At 42.1% G+C, this 26833-nt stretch overlaps 1 protein-coding gene across 4 annotated transcripts in view; it reads left to right on the top strand.

Annotated features, from left to right (window-relative positions):
- Positions 1–26833, top strand: part of med25 (mediator complex subunit 25) — a 41493-nt gene that overhangs the window by 2204 nt on the left and 12456 nt on the right. For 3 of the 4 annotated variants that reach the window (XM_041177899.1, XM_041177901.1, XM_041177902.1), the window contains exons 2-15: positions 528–707; positions 1398–1443; positions 2861–2985; positions 7412–7510; positions 11307–11427; positions 12780–12936; positions 14670–14845; positions 15518–15626; positions 17261–17490; positions 19367–19486; positions 19885–19970; positions 21439–21496; positions 22668–22775; positions 26504–26692. In XM_041177899.1, the coding sequence (XP_041033833.1) occupies positions 574–707; positions 1398–1443; positions 2861–2985; positions 7412–7510; positions 11307–11427; positions 12780–12936; positions 14670–14845; positions 15518–15626; positions 17261–17490; positions 19367–19486; positions 19885–19970; positions 21439–21496; positions 22668–22775; positions 26504–26692 (1758 nt within the window). In that variant the 5' untranslated portion in view covers positions 528–573. The remainder of the gene's footprint in view (positions 1–527; positions 708–1397; positions 1444–2860; positions 2986–7411; positions 7511–11306; positions 11428–12779; positions 12937–14669; positions 14846–15517; positions 15627–17260; positions 17491–19366; positions 19487–19884; positions 19971–21438; positions 21497–22667; positions 22776–26503; positions 26693–26833) is intronic. The other variant, XM_041177900.1, reaches the window with a different exon arrangement.

Consider the following 26833-nt stretch of genomic DNA (forward strand, 5'->3'; position numbering starts at 1 on the left):
GTTACTGACCCATTCTGCTATTTACTTTATCAAAACCTATTATAATTTTGAACGGTTTGATCATCTCCATTAAATCTAGGAACATGGGAGCAGGTGGAGGCCACAACACCTTGAACCTGTTTTGCCATTCAGTGAGATTATGGCTGATCTGTGACCTCACTCCATATATCTGCCTTTGCCCCATATTTCTTAATATCTTTGGTAAACAAAAATCTATCAATCTCATTTTAAAAACTAACAATTGATTTGGCATAAATTGCCATTTGTGGAAGAGAGGTCCTTTCTTTAAACTTCTCTGCTTGAAGGAGAGCAATCCCAGCTTCTCCAGCCTCCCCATATTACTGAAGTTCTCATCCCTGGTACCATGCCAGCAAACTGTCCCCTGCCACCCCTTCTGCCCAGGGCCAGGAACATTTCTGTAGTATCTAACTATACAATCTATTGCATTAATTTGTGCTTAAGCCTGATCTCTATTAGGACTAGATGTGTTCACAAAAAATAGTCTTGCATTCTTTCTCTCACTACAGCTGCTTCGGTGTGAAAGCAAAGATTTCACAGTGACTTGCAGACGCCATGGTTGTGCCCCCCATTGATACACCCACTCCTCCCAACATGGTAGCTGATGTGGTTTTTGTTATCGAGGGAACAGCGAACCTTGGGCCATACTTTGAATCCCTCCGGAAACATTACATTCTACCAGCAATTGAGTAAGTGGAGCCTATCCTGTGTATGATTGCCTGAGTTAGACCATGTCAACTAAATACTTTTTCAATGTATGGGTATTGCAGCCTAGTAGTTATGGCATTGTGCCAGCATCCTAGAGGTCCTGAGTTCAAAACCAGCTGCTCATTATTATCCATAAAGAAAGGAAGTCTGTCATCACTATCCAGTCATGCCCGCTTGTGACTCCAGTTTGACAGTATGTGGTTGACTCCCCATGCCCTCAAAACAGCCACAATAAAAACTTGCAATCATATTGTTTATCACAGGGATTAAAGTGTGCTTCTCAGATGTAGAGGATCTGTGGATGCGAAAGCCAAGGAAGCGATATTATGGGGGGTGGTCAGACAGATTTTAAGAAGGGTTTTCAAGGCAGTGACCTTCCATCCATGAGTTATTGCTTCAAAACAAGCCCAGACTAAGGGAATTGATAGTTTGGTTTGTGACCTCCAGAGGTATATCGTGGAACTGAATCATATAGCTTGAAAGGAGGCCGTTTGACCCATTGTTGCTGCTCTTTGAAGGAACTGTCTAATTAGTCCCACCCTGAGGACTTCCTGCTTAGTCCTATAATTTCCCCTCATTCTTCAAGTATAGGTTTTTTTTTCCTCTTCAAAATAAATTGCAAAGGTTGCTGATTACATATCAATCTATAAAAAGTTATGTCTTTTTTGCAGGTATTTTAATGGTGGTCCTCCAGCAGAAACAGACTTTGGTGGTGATGTATGTAAGCTTGTTGAATGTTTCTTTGCTGTACTTGAGTGAAGCCTTGAGGTGCTGTTTAAGTTCTGGCTTGCCATAAGTTTTATATTAAATTGTTTAAAAAAACATCCTAGGCCGAAAGATGCGGCGTGGGGCAATGTCTCACATCACATCCTATTAATCTCTGCAATCGTCTTGTGTAGCAGTTTGCTGCCCAGCTACTGCAACATGCAGGAATGTTCGTGGAGGCAGTAGACTTCTTGCTTTTAAGAGAGGATTTAAATGCTAACCAAACGTGTGTCAATACTGATTCCACTGGAGGGTGATGTTGTTTATACAGGAATAGTCATCCTGAAATGCAACACAATATCATCAGTGGAACTGTCCATTGAGAATAGAAAGAAGTAATGCATGCGTGGTAGGAAAATTATCGGGATGGTGTGTGTGTATGCTTTTCCCAAAAGGGTTTTGTTTACTTTCTTGTTTTTGTCATTATGAAAAGAACTGCAAATGTTGGAACTATGAGGTAAAAAGATAATAAGCAGACAGCAAGCCCATAAAAAGGAAGGAGGAAAATAGTTTAAGTAGATTCCCTGCTCCATTTTCTGTCACCCTCTCCTGAAAGTGCTAATTCATGTTGAGTTGTGGTCCGATGTGAGTTCCTGGCTCCTCGAACCGCCCCACCACCCATTCTTCATATAAAAGCTAAAGCAATTGAGAACATGAGGGCATAATGTTAAAATTAGAACTAAACCTTTTAGGAGAGAAATTAGGAACTTTTTTTTCACAAAAAAGTTAGATCTGGAAACCTCTTCCTCTTTTCCCTCCCTCCCAAGATCTGTGGATTCTAGACAATTGGAGTTTTCAATACTGAGTTTTGTAGATTTTTGTTAGGTAAGGTTATCTAGGAAAATAGACCAAAGGAGGATAATTGTGGTACAGATCAGCCATGATCTAATTGAATTAAAATTACTTTTCCTTTCTCTCTCTTCTCTCTCAGATGTTCTTTCTTTCCCTCCCTTTATTTTTCTCAGTACCCAATTTGACATTGAATTCGTCCATTGTAGTTTACACTTCCTTTTCAGTCCCTTCACTGTGAATTGTTTTTCACTCTTCAGTCTGTTTGGTTGAGCAGATGTTCTGTTGTTTGCCCTGCTCACTTGGGTCTCACTGTTTCTCTCACTGCAATATTATCAGCTTGCATTTTCAGCATCTAATTTTTAAAGTCCTGAATATGCGATAGTGAGTCTAACTAACGGCAGACACAGTTAAATGCCCTGCTACAGCAAAATCTGGCCCAATATTGCATCCAACTCTGGGCATCCCACTGACCTGACAGCACTTAAGCATCAACACTCTTTATACTGGTTCATAGTAAGGAAAAAAAACCAACACTAATGCACATCGTTTATACTAATTTAATCCTTTCTTTCCTCAGTATGGAGGCACACAGTACAGTTTAGTTGTGTTCAACACTGTGGATTGTGCCCCGGAATCATATGTGCAATGTCACGCTCCCACCAGCAGTGCCTATGAGTTTGTCACCTGGCTTGACAGTATTCAGTAAGTAAAGAACATTTACGTCCTTTATTGGGTATTGCTGAGGGAACTTTGTCTTTAAGATGTATGTCAAGGTTTTGGAGAGGTAGAGAGGTTATTTACTTGAATATCAGGAATGAGGACTTCAGTTACTTTGAGAGGGCTAGAGAAACTGTAGTTTTTTAAAAATATAATCATTTGTGGGATATGAGCATCCTTAAATTACCTTTGAAAAGGTGGTGGTGAGCTTCTGCCTTGAACTGCTGCAGTCCATGTGGTGTAGGTACACCCACAGTGCTGTTCGAAAGGAAGTTCCAGTTTTCCCAGTGACAGTGAAGGAAGTGTCATATACTGCAGTTGCAGCTCAAGGTGGCATGTAGCTTGGAGGGGAACTTCCAGGTGGTGGTGTTCCCACACATCTGCCCTTATCCTGTTCGGCGGCAGAGGCCATAGTTTTGAAAGATGCTGTTGCAGGTGGCTTAGTGAGTTCTGCAATGCATTTGTAGATAGCACGCTGTTGCCTTTGTGACCTGGTAGTGGAGGGAGTGTGTGCTTGAGGTGGTGGATGGGGTTCTGATCAAACAGGCTGCTTTGCCCTGGATGTTGTTGAACTTCTTGGGTATTGTCGGCGTGCACTCATCCAAACAAGTGCCTTGTAGATGGTGGCAGGCTTTTGGGAGTCAGGTGGTGAGTTAATTGCCAAAGAATTCATACCCCCTGGTCAGCCATTGTAGTCTCAGTATTTTTATGGCTGGTCTACTTCAGTTTCTGGTCAATGGTAACCCCCCCAATATGCTGATGTTGGCGGAGGTTCAGCAATGGTAATGTCATTGAACCTCAGATTGTCTCCTCTTGGAGGTGTTCGTTCCTGGCACTTGTATGGTGTGACTGTTACAGGATGAGTATCCTTTATCTAAAACCCTTGGGGCTGACTGCATTTTAGACTTAATTTATGTTTTCAGATACTGTGTATGAACTTACTTTACACTAGCCCAAGCCTAGGCTTGTAATAGTCTAAAGTAAATAAAATGGGTAGTAAAGTCAGATACCACTGAATAGTAAATACAGTGTACCGGCAATAAGTTTCTTTTTGACATGATCACCTTAAAATTGCAAGGCAAACAGTGCAGATAAACAACTAGATTTCCCACTTTAAAGGTCGATGAAGTTCAAAATAAGTGTGGTTTTTGGATGTGCTCAGTTTTCGGATTTACATATAAAAGATGCTTGATTTGTACTTGCCACTTGTTAGTCCAAACCTGAAAGTTGTCCAGGTCTTTCTACATGCAGGCATGGGCTGCTCCAATATCTTGGGGTTTACGAATGGTATCAAATACTTTGCAATCATCATCTAGCCTCCGCACTCCTGACTTTATGATGGAAGGAAGATCATTGACAAAGCTGGTGAAGATGATTGGGCCTAGGACATTACCCTGAAGAACCCCTACAGTGTTGTCCTGGGCTGAGATGATTGATCTCCAACAACCTCAGCCATTTTCCTTTGTGCTGGGTATGACTCCTACCAGTGGAAGGCTGCTTACTGATGTCCTTTAGAACTCAGCCAGCTCGGTAAGCAGTGGTGTTATCGAGCCACTTTTGAAGTTCCCACCCAAAGTACATTGTGTTCTTGGTATGCTTTTTCTTTGTGGCGCTCAGTGTTAAATCCAGTATTCGTTTGCTGAGGAAAGAATGAGTCTGAAGCCAGCCAGTATCTTAAGGCAGGTTTATTTCCAAACCTGCAGAGTAAAGACAGATTCTTTCAATTCCTCCCAACGCCCAGTGTGAGCACCTTTTTATACTCTTGTGATGAAGCCCTAATACTTCCCTGATTGGGGACAGCTGCTCTTAATTACCAACTTAAAGCATTTACTCTATTTGCAACACAATTCCAACATTTAACACTCAGCACAGAGGAGTATTGATCCATCAGCTGAGGGGTGGTGGTGTGTGGTAATCTGCAGGTGGTTTCCTTGGTCAGGTTGGATCTGATGCCATAAGACTTTGTGGGGTCTGGGGTCAATGTTGGGAACGCTGAGGGCAATTCCCTCCTGACTGTATACCACTGTGCTGCCACCTTTGGTAAGTCTATGTTGCAAATGGAATCGGAGATGGAGGAGTTTGGCTGTAAGGCTTGATTCAGTGAATATGACCGTGGCAGGCTGTTGTTTTCCTTAGTGAAGGTTAATGGGAGATTTCATAGAGGTGTTCAAAATTATGAAGGGTTTTGAGTACATAAGGAGTAACTGTTTCCAGTGGTAGGAGAGGCAGTAACTGACTTAAGATAGATTGGCAAAAGAATGTGGGGAGATGTTTTTTTTTAATGCATCAAGCTATGATGGTCAGGAATGCATTACCAGAAAATGTGTTGGATCAGATTCAACAGTAACTTTTAAAAGGGAATTGAGCACTTGCCTAAAAAAGAAAGTTGTAGGGCTATGGGGAAAGAACAGGAGAGCAGAACTAATTTGATGGCTCTTTCAAAGAAGCACAATGGGCCAAATGGGCAACTTGATTGATTGAGGGGTCTTGACAGGATGGATGTGGAGAGGATGTTTTCTCTTGTGGGAGAATCTAGAACTAGGGGTCACTGTTTGAAAATAAAGGGTCATCCACTTAAGACAAGAGATGAGAATTTTTTTCTCTTGAGAGTAGTCAGCCTTCGAAACTCCCTTCCTCAAAAAGTGGTGGAAGCAGAATCTTTGAATATTTTTAAGGTGGAGGCAGATAGATTCTTGGTAAGCAAGGGGTTGAAAGATTATCGGGGGTAGGTGGGCATGTGGAGGTTACAATCAGAACAGCCATGATCTTATTGAATGGTGGAACAGGATCGAGGGGCCGTGTGGTCTACTCCTACTCCTAATTTGTATGTTTGTAAATGGTGCTGTAAAGTTCTATTGTTCTGTACATACCTTGAATTGTGTTCAGTGTTGTGGGTAAATGCAATAGCTGTGTTGCACACAGTCTCCTATTCAATAATATGAATGAATAGTTAATTAATTTCTGGTAGTGCTGCTTGAAGGTAGTAAGCTTTCCAAGACGCAAGAAAAACACTGATATTGGTACCTGGGCCTTTCTTAATATCTACCCGAATACGAAGATGGAGTCTTTGGTTCACACCTCACCCGAAGAATAAATCTCTTCACACATCCCTCAGAACTGCACAGTTGCCTGAGTTTCTGTGCTCAAGTCCTGAAGTGGATGACAGCTCCAAGCTAAAAAGCGAAGAGTGCTGCCAATTGTCCCAAGTTGGCACACGTACTGATGGTATTGTTTTCTTTCTGGAGTGACTGCCCTCTTCCCTTTGTTTTACGCTTATGCACCAATAAGTTCCTGTTAAAACATAAATTGACAGAATCAACCTGATTTCTTGTTTGAAATAAAAGGAAAGAATTGCATTTCTGTAGCACATTTCACAACCTCAGGACCTCCCAAAGCACTTTACTGCGCAGTTGTAATGCAGGAACGGCAGCCAATTTGTGCACAGCGAGCTCCCACAAACAGCAATGTGAGAAAGATGTTTCTGTTTTTGTGATATTGATTGAGATACCAAGGTTAACTCCCCTGCTCTTCTTGAAACAGTGCCAGATGATCTTTACATCCACCTTTCAAGGACAGCTGGGACCTCCGTTTAATATCTCATCTGAAAGAAGACACTGTTGGCAATGCGGCACTCCCTCAGAACTCTACTGGTTGTCTGCCGAGATTATTTTTGTTCAATTTCCTGGAACCTACAACCCTCTGACTCAGAGATGAGAGCACTTCCAGCTGAGCCTTGGCTGGCAGCTTTCATTGTGGCAATCTTAGTATGTCTTGCAAATACTAACCAGTTTTTGGTTGGGTGATAATTGAGACTTTTGGCCATGTGTATCTGATTTCATTTCACAATAACAGTCATTTCCAGTAGTGTGATGAAGATGATCACACTGCAGCTTTTTTAAAAACAAAAGTTACCTGTTGAAAACTGCTGAACCGTACTGTGAGTTAGTAACACACCTGGTGTGGCTATTTTACTATTAAAAACAAAGAGCGTGAAGCAACAGAACACGAGGAAAACGGTATGAGCACCTTTGTTGCTGATTTAAATCTGGAAAAATATGAAGTAATCTATTAAAGACTCAATGTAAGAAGAGAATGGAAAACTGTTCACTGTGTGTGACTCAACATACTATGGGACTGCAATAAAAGTTTGGAGTAAGAGGAGAAGTCAGGCAGAATATATGCACCCAAAGGCTAATGAACCAGTTATGAGTTTCTAAGGAAGGTGATCGAAGCAGATTGTTAAATGGACTGTTGGTGAAATTCTGCATTTGAGAGAGGTTGGGACTGGGTGAGGTTGTAGAAGTTCTGATAAAAAGATGGTCTAGGTAGACTAAATAGACTTTCCATGTTTTTTCCTGCCCCCCAAAAATTCTTGAGCTGTTTTTCATCAAAACCTATTTTGTGTCCTCAGGTTCATGGGGGGTGGAGGGGAGAGCTGCAGCTTGATTGCAGAGGGACTCAGCACGGCACTGCAGCTGTTCGATGACTTCAAGAAAATGCGAGAACAAATGTAAGATAAAAAATGATCTATTTTGTTTTGCGATTTTTTTTGTTGTTTTGAAAGGGGGTAAAAATATCCTTTTTGAACAGCACAGCGTGACACTGACAAGACATGGATCTGTGCCTGCTGTTCCTGTGCTGAGAGGTCTAATGTCTTTTCTAGTTCAGAATGGTAATGATTGCAAGATAGAAAGACTTGCATTTATATAGGACCTTTCACCTTGGGATGTTCCAAAGCAGTTTACAACCAGTGAAGCACTCTTAAAGTTCAGATGCTGTTGGTGTTGAAATGTGACAGCCAGTTTGCACATAGCAAGGTCCCACAAACATTAACGTGATAAGTGACCCAACAATCTCTGTTTAATGATGTTAGTTAAGGGTTAAATACTGGCCAAGTCACCGGGGAAAGCAGCCTTGCTCTCTCCTTTGGAATAGTGGCGTGGGATCTTTTACATCCATGTGAAAGGGCTGACAAGGCCTCGCATTAATATCTCATCCAGAAGATGGCACCACTGGCAGTGCAGCGCAACTTGGTACTGCTAGGGCTAATCCCCCTACATTTAATTTAATCTGCAGTGAGCTTAAAAGGACAAATGCATTAGCTATTTATTCATAATGTATAGAAATGTTATGTGAAGATCAAACTGCGTAACTATGTCCTGATTTCCTTGCAAGGTGGTTAAGGGCAAATTCTAAGTACCAAATAGTTTTTTTTTTGCCACAACTGTTCTGGAGGCTCTCAACTCCTGCTGGTGGGCAGCTTTGTAAGCGCTATTCAGCCTCTGGTTCCTCAGCTGAGTGGTCATTCCTTAAATATGACCTTAGACTGTAAGTATTGGCAGGCTATTGAACCATCACAACCAAGCCCAATCCTGACCTAGGTGAACTTGCAAACTTTTCACAGGGGTCACTGGATAATGATGGGAAGCTGCTTGAAGGATACACTGGCCTTGGAGGGATTGCAACTTAGATTTGCCAGGATGATAGATGAACCCCAAGGGTTAATTCATAAGGATAGATTAAACAAACTAGGGCTGTGTTGCCTGGAATTTAGAGGGATAAGGGGTGATCTGATTGAAGTTTTCAAATATTAAGGGGAACGGAAAGCGTGAATGGGGAGAAACTACTGCTGTTTTGGGGAGTTTAAGACCGGGGTGGGGGGGGGGGGCGGAGCCTCAAAAAATAGAGCCTTTCCGGAGCGAAGTTAGGAATTACTTCTACATGCAAAGGGCGGTACAAGTTTAGAATTTTCTTTTGCAAATTGATGCTGGGCCAATTCTAAACTTTAAATCTGTAATAGATTATTGCTAATCTAAAGTAAGGGATTTGGGACAATGATGGGCATATGAAATTAGGTCGCAGATGAGGAGGAACAGGCTTGAGAGGCTAAATATCCTACTCCTGTTCCTGTGTTCCTACCCCTGCTTGATTGTGCTCACGTACACCTATCTTCTTCCCGGACTTAGTTGAATGAAATCGACACAAACTGGGAAATCAAAGCTGAGGGCCACTGGGATAAACTTGACTCTCTTTACAAAAAAGAAATATAATGCTCCCTTTTTCTTTAACTCCCCCTTCCTCTTTCTGATTCTGTGGAACAACCAGGACCGCACAATCAGTTCTTATACCTTCTTCAAATCCTCTGCAGCAGTCCTGCCGCCATTCCAAAATATGGTTAGAGCCAGCTCCCCAAGACGGTAATGTTAATTTTTCCTACAACTATTACAGAAAATCTGAACCTATAATTCATGTACTTTGCCGTGAAACTTGCAACCGGGCGAGGCTTCCCCCAGTTTATGATCCCGGATGAGGTACCCCAAATTGTTGAGCACCCGGTGAGGAGGGATGAACCGGCTGCCCTTCTTTATTCAACCCTCTTGGTTGGTTGCAACAAGGTTAATATAAAAAAGGATCCCTTTCCTCGTGAATACCTTTTCCCAGCCCAAATGAAAAGGAGCCAATTTAATAAGGCTGATTTGAGTCAGAGTGAGTTTATTAGTTACTAAACGTGAGGAAGAATAATAAAAACGCAACGCACGTGCATTTGAAATAAGAAATTGAGTTCAAAAATATAAGGGAGAAAAGATAAACAATTCAATCCTTAGGCTTGTCTGTGAGGAGTGGATGTTGCGGCCATTAAGTCAGGGTGGTTCCGGTAGAGCTGACTTTGGCAGTTGAATAGTTGGTTTGGAGAGTCTTGGCTCTGCAAGTTAGCTGAAAAGGAACCTGTTTCCTTTTTGACAGTGGATTTGCTGACTTGTGACTGACTTCCAGCAATCTGTCATGAAGCTATTAATGTATATAATATTTTGAAAAATATTTTTCTTTTAAAATAAAGGTTTAGTCTGTGGTTGTCACAATTGGATAAAAGCTAGCTCGTCTGGGTGCTTTGAGTACTAGTTTTGATATGTAAGAGAGAGAGCGTACATTTGCATTTTTTTGAATAGAGCGTTCAAGAAGTAGGGTGAAAACGAACACCTATCTAGCAGCTACCAAGCAATATGTTTATATTACTAATAAAATTGGTACTATGAAAGGGGTTTTATTGTTAGAGGTTGTTGATACAATGAGAGTTAAGATTCAATGGGCAGGGGTAGGTATAACAAGATAACCGTTTTGGGTGTGCAGAGCAGAGGCAATGTGAGATCAAAAGACAGTTGCAACTCCAAGCCTCTAACTCCCTCCACAGGAACCAAAGTGAAAAGAACCTAATTTTGAATTTGTAAGGTGAAAATGCTTTGTCTGGTGTCTGGTTAAGTCTATGGGTTGCTGTTACCTTAATGGAGATTAGTTTAGGAATTTGTTAAAAGTTATGATAGTAGTAATTTGTAGCCAAGTGTATATATATTTTAACCTGTGTAAATTAATAAAATAAAATTAATAATTTAATGTAAAACCTCAAACTGGTGGTCTGATTCCTGAATTTAGAGTGGCATCTCAAACATAACACTTTAAACAACTGTCATAACCTATAATTTTAAGTTTCCCTCTGGGATTTTTAAATAACTCCGCTGTATCAACTGCTTCGGTCATAACAAATCAGGGAGAGAAGATTAATTTTGCTGCAAGCACAAGGATGCCTAGTTGGTGTCCTTCAGCTATGACCTTCACAGTGCGCACACACCAGACCAGAACAACAAGCGAGCACACCGAACTAGGGTTGCAGTTGGCTTTTTTAAACCCCTTCCCTTGTGTATTCCTGGAAGGGAAAAAAACAAAAATGTCTTTCGCCCAGATCTGTTTTCTTTCAACTCAATTTATGTTCGTAGTCTGGGATATAATTTAAATTACCATCTCAGCTGAACCTGTTTTTTTTCCATTATCTCCATAACCACAGGAGATTGCATATTGTATATTTTCCTTTGAAATACCCCTGTCTGAAGTAGGCTCTGTCACTCTTTTTAGGTGCAACATTCCATCCTGTCTGAACTAGTTGGTCAAGTAATCCACATTGGAATTTTCCAACAAGTGGTTATCTTAGTCTCAGTCAGCTTTTGCTTGTGTGTCCTTTTTTTAAAAAACACTTTTCTCACTTAAAAGTTCAATATATCCATAAGTAATTCAGGGATTGGATTCATGGTCATGACAACACGGTCACTTTTTGGGCACTGGAATCTGCCAAGATTAAGAAGGAACCAATGCTCTGCTCTTGACCAGTCTCCGATTGGGGGTGAACCAAATGTCTTGTTAATAGCAGATTGGAACAAATTTTGCATTAATCAAGTGAACTGAGAGATGGTCAGATATGAATAAAGATTTAGTTGGGTCTTTGTGCTTTTTTAAAAAATATCTTTTCTCTATTTCAGTGGGCAAACTCACAAAGTTTGCGTTTTGATCTGTAACTCTCCACCGTACCTGCTGCCGGCTGTGGAGAGCACCACGTACTCGGGCTTCACAACAGATAATCTGGTGCAGATGATTGGAGATGTAAGTGTTTTCACCGGGCTAGTGTGCAGCTGAAGAATTATGGTCACCGGGGAGGTGGTAGTATGTGACCTAAATCGGGAAAGGGACCTTCTTAAAGTGGTTGTGGGGAATACATTTTGTTTACCAAACAAGATGTTGCCAGTGGCTTCTGGAATGTACCCAGCTGTGGCTTTAAAGGGTGCTTCCCATTTATGGTGATTGAGCATTGTAGTGCTGAATGTTTGTTGTTCTCAGGCATATTTAACCACTGAGCTCCCAGATTTTGCACTACCTGTGAGAAACTTTTACCTGTAAGCCCGATTATTTCCTCTCCATAAGCTCATAAATCCGAAAGACCAAGAGCAGAAAAATGGAAATGACCAAATCACTGGTGCATTTTGCTCAGTAAATGCAGCCTGTTGTAACCCCTGGCGTGGTTAGTGGCTGGTAAAAATCTGCCAGTAATCTGACAAAAATGTCTTAAATACTTGATCTGCCTGCGACACTACTTTTAAATTTTAGAAGTGCAGGCTAGCTATTCAGGTTCAGATTAACTTGAAAATTAGCCAGAAAGATCTCAAGCTTTATTGGACGAAAAACAAGCAAGATTGATACAGTGTCCAACCTTTTCTTTAAGTTTTCTAAAACTTAGTTTTCATATATATTTGAAAAAAATTAGATTCCCCAAGCAAATTTTTCTTCTCTAGTAGATCTGACACAGGCACAATGGGTCCAATGATGACCTCCTGTGCTGTATCATTCTGCAACTCTACTTCTGCTTTAAAGCCGCTGACCCTTTGATAGAGGAAAGTTTCCTATGCACCATTCGCTGCTGCCCCACTGCCACCACCAACACACTCAGCCGATCTTCCCATGTGAGGCTAGGTAATAAGTGCCAGTGAACTGTTCTGTGCTGGAGGGAATAAGCGGCAAGTTCGATCCCATCCCCATCCACTATCCATACACTGCACTTTCAGCCAGGTTCACTAAATGGTCACCAGTAGCAGAAACCCTGATTCCTCCCCCCCCTGCTTTTTTTTATCTGGGTGCTAAGGCCTTGCATACTGCTTTGGCTGAGATCAACTAATTCATTACTGGTTCCTGTGTACTAAGCGTGGCATTAGTTTTTTCCCCTCTTTTAAACCTTGAACCTCTTTATTTAAGAGCCCAGTGACCATTGTATCAGTTTATTGAGCAATTCTACCTTCTAATAGGGCATCTTAACACATGTCCTGGAGAAAATGTGGCAGAGAATTGTGCAAAAGGTTCTGTTCTTGCATGTGTAGAGAAAGTATAATTGTCTCTTTTCCTCCCACTCATCATCTCTTATTACATCTAGTTTTAACATGTTGCGTCATGTCTTCATTCTGCAGAGAGGGATTCATTTCTCCGTGGTGTCTCCTCGTAAACTACCTGCCTTGCGTGTACTCTTTGAGAAAGCGGCACTGGGAAATGTCGTGGAGAGTCCGTTGAAGGACTACAGTCAGGACCCACGCCATATGATAATGATCCGGGGGATGGTGCTTCCAGGTAAGAATTGCAGCACAATTGTTGCTGTCCCTGGCTCCCAATTGTCTGTCTCCATGTTCGTCCACAATCCAAGCCACAGCAAAAGATTAACCTGCTATCATACCAGAACATGTGCACTGTAAGCTTTAAAGTCCAGGGCATCAACAGTATTAGAAAGGAACACGGCTGTATTTACATAAAGCCTTATCAGCATCCCAAACGCCTCTCAATGCTTTGCAAGCAAATGAAGTGGCTGACTGTCATGATATAAATAGACATCAAAAACAGTAGGGGAGAAGATGAGATAAAAGATTTCCCTTTTTTTTTCACAGCTTTCCCTCCCCTCTGAAGCCAGAGTTCTCTTGGGCTTCGGTTGATCCCTGATACATGGTCGTATTCATGTGTGAACCTTGGTGGTGAACATTGACAAGACAACTGATCAGGGAGAGCACCACAGCTGGCAGTCCATCCTGTCCTCGCTAGGCACCTTTACATGTGTGTTTTCCAGCAGAGGCCACTGGGCAGCCACCAGTGACTGCAGGAATGTTTTTGGAGAAAAATTCTGTCCATGCTCCCCATCTAATTTTAGAAAAAAAAAACTTACATAAACCAGATTTTAAACCCCTTTTTACAGTGAGGACTGAATGCCCTTTTAAAAGCTGGGTCTGTATCCAGCCTGGATAGTGAGAATGATGGCACTCTCTCTCTGAGTCACCTCTCATTATATAGTGCCCCCAAGGCACCTCAGATAAATGCATGTTATTACTGTTATAATTGGTTTCAAAACTGTTCTTTCATTGTGGGGACCTGTCTTTAAATCTAGTTCAGGATTTGGGTGGGGATTACAGTTTGGTGGATTGTGTTGGACCTTGGTCTCAGTTGGATTGGCAATGAGGTTCACTACATCTGGCTTCAGGAGTAAAGGGGGAAAACATCACCCTGGATTGCTGCCCTTAATCACTATCAAGGTGACCTGGCCTTGGAGGGAGGGCAGTGTGGATTTACCAGACCGATACCTGGACTCCATTGGTTAAGTAATGAGAGCTTACACAAACTTGAATGGTATTCATTTCAATTTAGAAGGTTAAGAGGTGACTTGATAGAAGTTTTCAAGAAATTGAGGGGGAACTGATAGGGTAGATTGGGAGAAACCAGTTTTGGCTGGTTGGGAAGTCTAGAACTGGGGCCATGTCCTTAAAGTTAGAGCTAAATGTTCCAGGAGCAAAGTTAGGAAACACTTCAACATGCAAATGATGGTAGAAGTGTGGATTTCTCTTCTGCAAGTGACAATTGATGCTAGGTCAATTGTTCATTTTAAATCTTGAGCTTGAGGAACTTAACCAAAGATATTAAGGGATATGAGGCAAAGGCAGGTAAAAGGAGTTTGGCTACAGATTGGCCATTATCTCATTGAATGGTGGAAAGGGCTGGAGGGACTAAGTGGCCTACTTCTGTTCCTGTGTTCCTACATCTGAAAAGTGTGGATAGGCAAGTGTACTGCTGGGCTCATCAATGGATTTGCCTTGCAGTTGAATAGCCTGTTGGTCACATGAGTAATAGTCACTAAAGGTACTGGAAGGTCTCCTACACCAGTGGAGTAACATTTCTGCAGGAGAGTAGGGTATTAAAGAGAAAGCAACTGTATGTTGCAACCTGCGCTAGGTTCCCTCACAACCACTAGTTCAAAGTTTGTAACTGGATCACTGTAAAAATGGAAACTAGCTACTATTTTGACCTATTTTGTGCTTGATTAGGTGGAGGAACAGTTGCAGTTAACACACTGCCACAGAAGCCAGCTCCACCACAGCCACAACCATCAACGCAGCAACAGCCAAGTCTGTTGTCGAGTCAACCACAGGCACCCCAGCTATCGCAATCACAGCCACCATCACAGTCCCAAGCGATGCCATCAGTCTCGCAGCCATACCAGGTAAATACACTTAACTGTTAATGATCAGCTGTTGGATGATTCTTTCCCTAGAGTGGGCTCCAGCGGATTGCCACCATCTGACAAAAGTTAGAGATACTTTCTGTTTGATCTGTGACTACTGACAAGTGTAAGAAATTTGTGTTGTGTAGGAGATAGTGAAGAGAGGTTGCAGAGACATGGAGGGATTTGAACATAAAAGATGAGAATTTTAAAACAAAGGTATTGCTGAACTGGGGGCTTATGTAGTTCCTGTTAAGCCCCATACCCTAAGATATTGATGGTGGCAATGATGATGCATTTAGATGACCCATGTTTTACTTGTCACTTGTCAGCCCAAGCTTGAGTGCTGTTCAAGTCCTGCTGTATACCGGAACAGGCTGCTTCATTATTGAAGCAGCTGTGAATGAAGCTCAACATCAGAATTGCTGGCAAACAGCCCTGCTTTGACAGATCTGTGTGCCCCTAGTCGGTAAACTCCTGCAGGTTTGCATACATTGAATACAAGGTACAGGTACTGTTAACGTTCAAATCGCATGGTAAGCATTATTGTCAGCAACGACTAGCAAGTGTATCCAAAATGGCTTTAAGAACAGAAAAACAAAATATAAACTTCAAAATTCTGCCCACTTTGCTTTAATATAGAATTTGCTTTAATTTCTTTCTTGTTTGCAGGGCCCGGCAGTGTCTGGCTCCCTTGCTGCTGCTCAAGCTGCTGCTCAGATTGCCGTGGAAACAGCGACCAATCAGCTCAAGGCAGCTGTTGTCCCATCAACCAATCGATGTACGATCAAAACAAGACTTTGTAACCGTAAACTGGATTTTGTAGTTCTGTAGACTTTTGTCATTTTGTGGCCCTGTTAATGGCCGGTGAGATGTTGTAGACATGGGTCCAAAGAGAGCAGGGTCAAAATTGCATAATTTAACTCCTGCACCCTCCCTCAATTTGTCATTTAGCTTGTTGTTGGCTTAGTAAACAATTAATGATGATGCAAAGGTGACCTTTTGTCCCCTTTTGGAACTGATTATACTCCTGAATTAGGAGCAGGAGTAAGCCATTTGGCCCATCGAGCCTCCTTCGCCATTCGATAAGATCGTGGTTGATCTGATATTAGCCTCGATGCCACTATCCTGCCTATCCCTGATACTCTTTGATTCCCTTGTTAATCAAGAATCTTTCTCCCCGTGCCTTTAAAAATATTCAATGACCCTGCCTCTACCACTTTCTGGGGAAGAGTTCCAGAGACTCGCGACCCTCTGAAAGAAAAAAATGTCTCCTCATCACCATCTTAAATGAATCTGACTATGCTTTGAGAACTGTTTCTAGAGCAACAAAATACAAGGCTTTATTAATTAACGTCCTTCTAATCCTGCTGTGAAGCTACAGGTTACACTTGTTTCCCTGGCAGTCTAATGGGGCATGGTGTGTTACGAAAATAGACTAACAAAAAAGTTTGAATGTTTGATTCCCAGCCTCTGCTGAGTCACCTGATCTTGGTCAGGGCAGCATTAGGCATATCAAATTTAACCTCTGTGTCCTGGGCTGGTTGAGACTGGGGAGGGTGTGTGCAGAATATCATCTAGGATTGCTATTTTTGATTGCTGTGCCGTGACTTTTACTGGAATAAATACAGATAAAGCTGGAATCATTCAACCTGTTGGACAGTATCTGTTGAGACAGAGCCAGGGCAAATATTTCAGGCTGATGACCAGAACTCCTTTAAAGACAGTAACTAGAAGGGATGTTGGTTAAGAACAGGATTTGACTTGGGGGTGACCTCCAAAATAACACCCGGGGAGGCAGTGGTATCGTGGCAATGCCACTAGACTAGTAATCCAGAGACTCAGGTTAATGCTTTGGGAACATGAGTTCAAATCCCGCCAGGGCAGCTGGTGGAATTTAAACTCTATTAACAATAATAAAAAAAAATTCGGAATTCAATGCTAGTCTCAGTAACGGTGACGCATGAAACCATTGTCGATTGTTGTAAAAAAAAAAACCTGATCTGGTTCACTAATATCCTTTAGGGAAGGAAATCTGCCGTCCTTAGCTGGTCTGGCTTACATGTGATTCCAGACCCATTGTATCGTGGTTGGCTCTTAACTGCCTTCCGAAATGGCCTAGCAAGTCGCTTAGTTCAAGGGCAATTAATGATGGACAACATATGCTGGCCTTGCTGGTGAGACCCACACCCCATGGAAAAAAATGAAGAGAAAAAACCTAGCCTGTGTGTCGGCTATTTAGGAAAGGTACTTGAGAGAGACCCTATGGAGTCATATTCCAATGAGAAAGTACATTTAGAAGAGCGAAGAAAATTGTTGGGACGTGATATATTACTGTATTCATTGACAAAAATGTTTAAAACCTTACTCTAGAGACGGCTAAACTGTTGTTTTTCACATTTTGCTCCTTCACAGTTCCCGCAGTCAGTCAAATACCTCCTGCTTCTGGTGTGGGAGCTATATTCAGCCAGGCCACTCCGCAAACATTAACAACCACCCCTGTGACCAGTATTGCCAAAGTCATCCCATCCACGGCTTCCATGATGACTGCAGCGGCACAGTCTAGCCTGGTATCCACAGTTACCACTGGCGTTCCATTACCACAGCAGCCACAGGCCGCACAGCAGCCCAGCCAGCAGCCCATGGTGAGTAACAGATCTTTTTACTATTTGTTTTTGGCAGGGCCGGCATTTATTGTCTGTCTCTATTTTCTCTTGAGAAGGTGATGATGAACCACTACCTTGAACAGCTGCAGTCCATGTGGTGTAGATACTCCCACAGTGCTTTTAGGGAGGGAGTTCCAGGATTTTGACCCAGTGAAAGCAAAGGAACAGCTAAATATTTCCAATTCAGGATGGTGTATGACTTGGAGGGATGATGTTCCCATTTAGGCGGTAGGGATTTTGGAAGGAGCCTTGGCAAGTTGCTGCAGTGCATCTTGTAGATGGCATATGTTGCTGCCACTGTGCGCTGGTGGTGGAGGGAGCAAATGTTTAAGGTGGTGGACAGGGTGCTGATCAAGTGGGCTGCTGTGTCCTGAATGGAGTTGAGCTTCTTGTGTTCTTGGAGTTGCACTCACCCAGACAAGTGGAGAGTATTCCATCACAATCTTGACTTGTAGATGGTGGGACAGGCTTTGGGGAGTTATGTGATAAGCTACTTGCTGCAGAATTCCTAGCCTCTGACTTGCTCTTGTAGCTATAGTATTTATATGGCTGACCCAGTTAAGTTTCTGGTCAATGGTAACCCCCAGGATGTAGATGGTGAGGAATTCGGTGATGGTAATGCCATTGAATGTCAATTGTTTGTTTCTGTCTTGGAAATGGTCATTGTCTGGCACTTGTGTGGCACAAATGTCAATTGCTACTTAACGGTCCAAGCCTGAATGTTGTCCGGGTCATGCTGCATGTGGGCACAAATTGCTTCAGCATCTGTGGAGTTACGAATGGCACTGGACACTGCAATCATCAGCGAACATTCACAATTCTGACCTTAGGTTGGAGGGAATGCCTTTGAAGCAGCTGAAGATGGTTGGGCCTAGGATGTGACCTGAGGAACTCCAGTGATGTCCTGGGCTGAAATGATTGGCCTCCAACACAAAACATCTTCCTTTGTGCAATGTATGACTTCAACAAGTGGAGAGTTTTTCCCAATGTCCTTCAAAGCTCTACCAGCTACGTAGTTGTGGTGCTACAGTGCCACTTGTACATTTGAAGTGCCCCACAAAGAGTGCATCTGTGCCTTTGCTACCCTCAATGATTCTTCCATGGTGGCATACTGATCCAACCGCTGAGAGAGGATGGTAGGTGGTAATCTGTAAGAGATTTTCTTGCTAGTGCCATGAGACTTCATGGGGCCTGGTGTTGATGTTGAGGACTCCTTCTCAATTATATACTACTGAGTCACCTTTGGGTCTGTCTGTTTTGATGGGCTGGGACATAACCAAGGATGGTTATGGAGTAGTCTGGGACATTGGCTGTAAGGTATCATTTAGTGTATAAGACTGCCAGAGCTGTTACTTGAATAATCTGGGACAGTTCTCCCAATTCTGGCACAAGGTCCCTGGTGTTAGTGAGGAGGGCAGGGTCCATTGGACAGGGTGCACCTTTGTTGTTTCCAGTGCTGAGATTGATGTCTGATGATTTGTCCGGTTTGATACAAGATGTTAGACCATTTCAAAGAGCAGGTAAGAGTCATGTCGGCTAGACCAGGTGAGACAGGCAGATTTGCTCCCCTGAAGGATATTAGAAAACAGGTTTTTTAAAGACAATTATTAGTGAGACTAGTTTCAGTAATTAGTTGAATTAAAATTCCTCCAGCTGCCCCGGTGGAATTTGATCTTTTCTTTCGAGTAATTGCCTGGGCCTCTGAATTATAAGTTCATTAATGCGACCAAACCTCTTCAAGAGAGCAGGAAAGCAAAATTAGATTGGGGGGTTGGGGATAGACAGGTCGGGAGAGGAACTTAGCACTCGCATCATCTCAGTTATTTAGTAATCGTATTTGGCTCTGTTCTTTCAGCAGACCGTGGGTGTTGGAGCTGGTGCTGGAAATGTCGTCGGAGTGACTGTGGCACCTCCACCTCCTGGATCGGTGGCCAATAAGATCCTAGCATGGAGTGGGGTTTTGGAGTGGCAGGAGGTGAGATATGTCTGTCTTTGTGTTTATTTTTATTGACTAGAATGATGCCAGAGGAGCAAATTAAAGGAGAAACTCTATCAGATTAAATCTAAAGGAGGTGTTTGGGTGTCTAACAAAGACATGACAAGTGTAGTTTGTAGTAATCCAACTGCTTGAAATGTAACACTTCTCTTTCGCCACCCACTCGAGAGAAGATTTTGAAAGGGAAAAATACATAATTAGCTTGAAGTACAAATGCACAGCCACTTGGTATTGCTGGATAGTTATTTAGTGATGGTTAAAAATACTCCGGCCATAGGCATGTTATAACTTCAGAAATCGAGCTATTTTTCAAAACTTGGCAACATTCAGCAGGGTGAAGCCCAGATTGAACTCTCTTTTTGCTCTACCTTCCAAAGAAACCCAAACCTGCATCAGTGGATTTAACTGCAAAGCTGACGAGATCGCTTCCATGTCAGGTGTACGTCAACCCAGGCGAGAACCTGTAAGTATAAGAGCAGAAAGATGCTCATATTTAGAAGTCTTACTCGAAATAACCCATTTTTTTAAAAAAAAATCAAGCATGATATTTTTTCCTTCTCTTTCCATGTTTCTTGTTGTCATTCATTGGGATGAGATTTCTCCGGTGTTGGTAACCCCCTTGCTACCTTACCCATGTGCCCTTCTTCTGAAAGTCTGGGCAGCATTGTTGGCAAGATTTGCTGTTCTACACAGCTGCACCTCACAGCTGAGCCCAGTTCCTCTCCAGCAGAAGTTTACTGCATGACGCTGGGTAGCAGGAAGCCAACTGTTTTATACCACCCATCGCATTCCTTTGTCCATGGGATCCCGAGACCATCATTAATACCATTCTAACTGAGATCAGCTACTGGCACGGACTTGGAGATTAAACCTCCAGCCTCTTTGATGCAGTAAAAGAAAGAAAGAAAAGCATTTATATAGTATTTTTCACAACCTCAAGATCTCTAGGTGCTTTGCAGCCAGTGAAGTACCTTTTCCAGTGCAGTCACCACTTTGAAACATTGCTGCTGAGTTGTTTGCAGTAAGCTCCCACAACTAGCAATGATGAGCTCTTTTTAGTGACGTAGATGGAGTGACGTAGATGGTTAGGACACCAAGGAGAGCTCCCCTGCTCTTCGAAAGTGTCTCCTGGGATCTTTTACATCCACCTTAAGAGGGTAGACTGAGCCTTTGTTTAACGTCTTATCTGAAAGGCAGCACTTCTGAGTACAGCACTCCCTCAGCACTTCATATGTATATCTGCCAGGTCTTATTTGTTAATTTCTATCAAAAGCTGCTGTGTTGATCTTTCAATGTTTCTGTTTGAGGGCTGTGTGTCAGTGACCTGATGAAGATAATTGATTTGTAAATGTTCCTGGGTTTCATAGAACCACAGTTCTTAAAGTTGAAGCACCTTTCCCTCTAGGCTAAAGGCTGCCTGTTAATATTGTAACTCCTTTGTCTGATGAACTCAGTCACTCTTTTTGGCCATTATTTAATCAGCATCATGTTTCAGCAACAAAAAAAGAATTTCTTAATAGCTGATCGGTTAAAAAAGAAAATGCTGGAAATAAATAGCAGCCTCATAAGCACCTGAAAACAAAAAGGTGGGTTAGCCTCCACTCCTCAAAAGATTCTGATGAAACACCTCACCTCAAAAGTCAACCTATCTCTTATCAGATGCTGATAGCCGCACATTTCATGATTTTTGTTTCAGATTTGCAACCTTTCTGTCTATTTTGTTTTTAAATTGAGTTTTATGAGGCTTTGACGGGTGAGATTTCCTCTTCCTATCTTTGCGAAAGAATTTTCAAATTCCATCCTTGTTAGCTAAGGGGGAGTTATGCCTGAGAGTATAAAATAACGCTGAACCTATGGTTTAAGGAAAGCGTACTCTGCTTTACTGTTGTTTTTCAACCCCCTCTTTTCTCCCTATCCCAATTCTTCTACAGGAAGACAGACCAGTGGCCTCAAAAACTAATCATGCAGCTCATTCCACAACAGCTATTGGTAAGCAAGTGAGGGTGGTTTGCCAGATTTTAATTGAATGTATTGGTCACAGGTAGTTCACTTGATAGAACAAACTGTGGTATGTTGTGAAGGGAGGGGAAAAATTAGGTAAGCAAACAGTGTAATCCAAGGTGATGCAACGTGTTGACATATTTACTCAGCAGTGCTGCTGCTTTGCACTTCAGGATCCATTTCCAACCCTCCCCTTTGCTGCCTCCATTGGCCTACCTCTCCCACCCCCCCCAAAACATACTCCAGTCTTAAAAGCAGATTGCCCAAGAGTCAACAAGTAGAAATGAAGCACTTTGTGGAAGGATTGAAAATTAAATTATCTTCTGTCTAGCTTGGCTATTCTTGCAGACATCTTGTCACATGCTGCAGTATTAAGATGAAGTCTGGAAGGTCTGACACATATGATGAGAGGGGACTGAAGTTAGGATGTCCTTTTTATCTTTGAATATTATGATTCTGCATTGCTAATAGGGAAATATGTATCTATCTTGCAAGCATACAAAATTGGCAGGCAGCAAAACTCAGCTTTCCCCATGTTCATGATGGTTGGAATATCATGGCTAGACACTTCCCATCCTTCCACTGCCATGTTTCCTGCCAGCGGATCATTGTTTTTTTTTAGTGTTCATTCAAGAGATGTCAGCTTCACTGGCAGGGCCAGGATTTATTGCCCATCCCTAATTGCCCTTGAGAAGGTGGTGGTGAACTGCCTTCTTGGACTGCAGCAGTTCAAGAAGGCAGCTCACCACCACCACCTCAATAAATGGGCATTAAATGCTGGCCTAGCCAGCGAAGCCCACATCCCTTGATTGAACACTTAAAACAAAAAAAGTGATTCGCTGGTAGGAAACAGCATGGCAGTGGAAGGATGGGAAGTGTTTAGCCATGATGTTCCAACCATCATGAACATGGGGAAAGCTTGATGGGCCAGTTAGTTTTTGTTGCCTGTCAATTTTGTATGTTTGTAAGATAGATACGTTCGATTATGTTTGGTCTTTTTTGCTTATGATACAGCTTCACCCAAGATCATGAAGAAAATACTATGGTTTAGTTGGGGGAGAAATGAAGGAAAGGGAGTAAGAAGCTTTTTCTTAACGGTTCTGATTTGCCATCTAACTATCTTGTACCTGTTTTTGTCCTTTCCCCCTCAACTACCCAGACAACACTCGGACATTTATTCCGTAATTCTCGAATGGTTCAGTTTCAGTTCACGAACAAGGATTTGGAGTCGTTAAAGGGACTGTATCGAATCATGGCCAATGGCTTTGTAAGTACCCAAGTGACCTCCTCCCAAGCTCTTTAACTTTTGAGTGACATTACTGGAAATCAGCTTTTTTTTTTTGCTGAATAATCTCAGGTCAGGAACCCAGTTTCATAGTGAGGGGCAGCACCAAGGGTGAAAAAGGAGCAGGAAATGAATGAAGTGGTGCTTGGGTGAAGCCAAGTTTGGGTTTCAATAGCCTTCAGGTTGTGAGAGGAAGTGAAAATTGAGTCAGTTTCATCTCTGAAAAGAATAAGTTGGATTAGGGCACCGTAATTATCCCAGCTATGAAGATGCAGCAAGGAAATACAACCTGTGGAATGGTACATATGGGGCTTAATAGGAGCAATAGGAATTCTGAGCACTGACCGTACTATTGCTGAGAGAGAGGAAAAGAGAGATGGAGAATGAAAATTGGAAGCACAGTGGATGAGGGCAATCCTGTAACCACAACTTCAAACTGGGTGTGTATTGCATTGATTTGTGGAATGTGGTCTTTTAATCACGTACAGTGTTATGAACACACAGTTAATCCCCAAATCTCACTTCTATTGTAAATTATTTTTCACTGACTTATTTAGTTAATTATTTTCCTGAGCACAGGTGGGATTTTGTCTCCTGTTTTCCCCACAGAAAGACTTGTCACAGATGAGTTGTTCAAATGATTTTACATGGTATGCCATGGAACTACATAGAATGGCCTGTTTCTGCTCTGTACTTTCAGCTAAACTGGTCTACGCTGGTGTTAATATTCTGCATGAGCCCACTCCCATTGTGTTTTGGAAAGAAGTTGGGTGGCGGGGAGGTGCACCAATTACTGGAGAAAGGCTAGCTAGCAAAGTGAGTGAACAGATGGACACAAATGCCAAATACTGTGGATGCTGCCTGCCCTGCTGTGTAGTTCTGTGTTCTGTTTTTTATGAGCCAAAAGGGAAGCAGCTGAGGAATTAGAAATGAAGATGTGCAAATAGAAACTCCTTTGAGCGAGACCAGTTGCAGAGCTGAAGTTGAAGGGTATGTGACAATTAGGAAGGACAGGAAGCTAGGGAAAGGTGGACGGGTGGCTCTGTTAATTAAAGATGATATTAGCACAATAGAGAGTAATGCCCTAAGTTCAGGATATAGAAGTGGCTTGGGTAGAGATGAGGAATGATACAGGCAAGAAGTCACTTGTGGGAATGGTCAACAGGCCACCAAACTGTAACCACATGGTAGAGTGGGTATCAAAGAAGAAATAGTGGGAGTTTGTCAGAAAGGTACGTGGGGAATTTTAAGATTGGAAAGATCAGGTGGGCAAAGGTAGCCAAGATGATGAGTTCATAGAATGCTTTTGGGACAGCTTCTTAGAACAGCATGTTCTGGCACCAATCAACGAGCAGGCTGTTCTAGACCTGATATTGCCCAACAAGATAGGATTAATCAGTGACCTAATAGTGAAGGCGTCCCTGTAATATGATTGAATTTTACATTTAGTTTGAAGGAGAGAAGAGTGGGTCCAAGATTAATAATTTAAGCTTGAATAAGGGCAGTTGTGAGGGCATGAAAGCAGAGCTAATGAAAGTGAACTGGCAATTCAGGTTAAGGGATAGGTCAGTAGAGATGCTGTAGAGACATTTAAGGGGCTATTTCAGAATATACAGAATAGATACATTCCAATTAGAGAGAAATTCCAAGGGGAGGATTCACCATCTGTGGTTAACTAAATAAATAAATAGTAAAATACTTATAAAGAAAAAACATATAATTGCACAAAGATGGGTGGCAGGTCAAAAGATTGGACAAAGTATAAAAAACAGCAAAGAATGACAAAGATTACTAAGGAAGAAAAGATTAGAGTACGAGAGAAAGCTAGCTAGAAATATAAAGATAGTTGCAAAAAAGAGCTAAAGCGAGCGTTGGTCCTATAGAAAGTGAATCTGGCGAATTAATAATGGAAAATAATGAGATGGCAGATGGATTGAACAGGTATTTTGCATCGATCTTCACTATAGAGGATGCAAGTAACACCCTAGAAATAGCTGTAAGTCCAGAATTGGAAAGGGGAAGTAGTACTTGTCAACCTGCAGTTCCAATAATTCGCTAATTCCCTGGGCCCTGACTTACTTCATCCTAGGGCCTTAAAAGAAGTGGCTAGTGAGAGAATTTTCCAAAATTCACTGGATTCGGCGAAGATTCCATTGGATTGGAAAATAGCCAATGTAACTCCTTTATTCAAAAATGGAGGGAAACAGAAAGCAGGAAACATAGGCTAGCTATTTTAACATCAGTCATAGGGGAAATGTTAGAAGCTATTATTAAAGATGATACAGCAGAGCACATAGATAAATTCATGGTGATCAGGCAGAGTCAGCATGATTTTTGTGAAAGGGAAATCATACTTAACCAATTGATTGGAGTTATTTGAAGAAGTAACCCTGTGCTGGGATAAAGGGGAGCCAGTGGATGCAATGCATTTAAATTTTCAAAAGGCATTTGATAAGGTGCCACATCAAAGGTTATTGCAGAAAATAAGAGCTCATGGTGTAGGGTGTAACATATTGACATAGATAGAAGATTGGCTAGCTAACAGGAAACGGTGGGTGGCATAAGTGGGTCATTTCCTGGTTGGCAGGATGTAATTAGTGATGTGTCACAGGGATAAGTGTTGGGGCCTCAACTCTTTCGACAATTTATATGAATGACTTGCATGAAGGGATTGAAGGTATGGCTGCTAACCTTGCTGATGACACAAAGATAGGTACGAAAGTAAGCTGTGAAGAGGCCATAAGGAGGCTACTAAAGCACATAGGTTATGTGAGTGGGCAAAGATCTGGCAAATGGCATATACTGTGGAAAACTGTGAAATTGCCCATTTTGGCAGGAACAATAAAAAAGCATATCTAAATGGTGATAGATTGCAGAGCTCTGAGATGCAGAGGGATCTGGATGTTCTAGTGCATGAATCGCAAAAGGTTAGTATGCAGATACAGCAAGTAATTAGGAAAGCTAATAGAATGTTATCGTTTATTGCGAAGGGAATTGGACACAAAGTAGGGAGGTTATACTTCAGTTATAAGGGCATTGGTGAGACCACACCTGGAGTACTGTGTACAGTATTGGTCTCATTTGAGGAAGGAAACAGTTCAGAAAAGGTTGACTAGACTAATACCTGGAATGGGCGAGTTGTCTTATGAGGAAAGGTTGGACAGGCTAGTCTTGTATCCACTGGAGTTTGGAAGAGTAAGAGGCGACTTGATTGAAGCATATAAGATCCTGAGGGGACTTGACAGGGTGGATGTGGAGAGAATGTTCCCTCTTGTGGGAGAATCTAGAACTAGAGATCATTCCATAACAACGAGTCCCCGTTTAAGACAGATGGAGAATTTTTGAGGTTCTGAAGTCTTTGGAACTCTCTTCCATAAAAGGTGGTGGAGGCAGAATCTTTGAATATTTTTAAAGCAGAGGTAGATAGATTCTTGATAAGCGAGGGGTGAAAGGTTATCATGGGTAGGCCAGGATGTGAAGTTGAGGTTAATATCAGATCACTCATGATCTTATTGAGTGGTGGAGCAGGGTCAAAGGGCCTAGTGGCCTACTCCTAATTTGTATGTTTGTGATGGGTGGGAATTGTAAGAGCAGGGCACTGAAGAACGCCTTGTGCACCTATTCCAGAATGGTTAGAATTTGCCAGATGCATTCTCATCTAGAATTCTGTTCAACATTGATGCTATATCCTGGATTCATGTTTCTTTCAGGCGGGTTGTGTCCATTTTCCACACAGTGCTCCCTGTGAGGTCCGTGTCTTGATGCTGCTGTACTCCTCCAAGAAGAAAATCTTCATGGGTTTGATCCCAAATGATCAGAGTGGTTTTGTGAATGGAATCCGACTGGTCATAACCAACCACAAGAAAGCGCAGCAGCAGAAAATTGAACAGCAGAGGAATGTAAGCAGCTTAATTAGAACTCTTTCGTTAATAATGCATCTTTCAACTTAGGCAATGGCTTTTGAGTGGGCCCCTATTTTAAGTGTATTTCTGTCTGTTTTATCTGCTTGTAGCTGAATGCTTAGTGTATTGGTATCCTTG

Source organism: Carcharodon carcharias, chromosome 31 (genome assembly GCF_017639515.1).
Source record: "Carcharodon carcharias isolate sCarCar2 chromosome 31, sCarCar2.pri, whole genome shotgun sequence".
NCBI lineage: Eukaryota > Metazoa > Chordata > Chondrichthyes > Lamniformes > Lamnidae > Carcharodon > Carcharodon carcharias.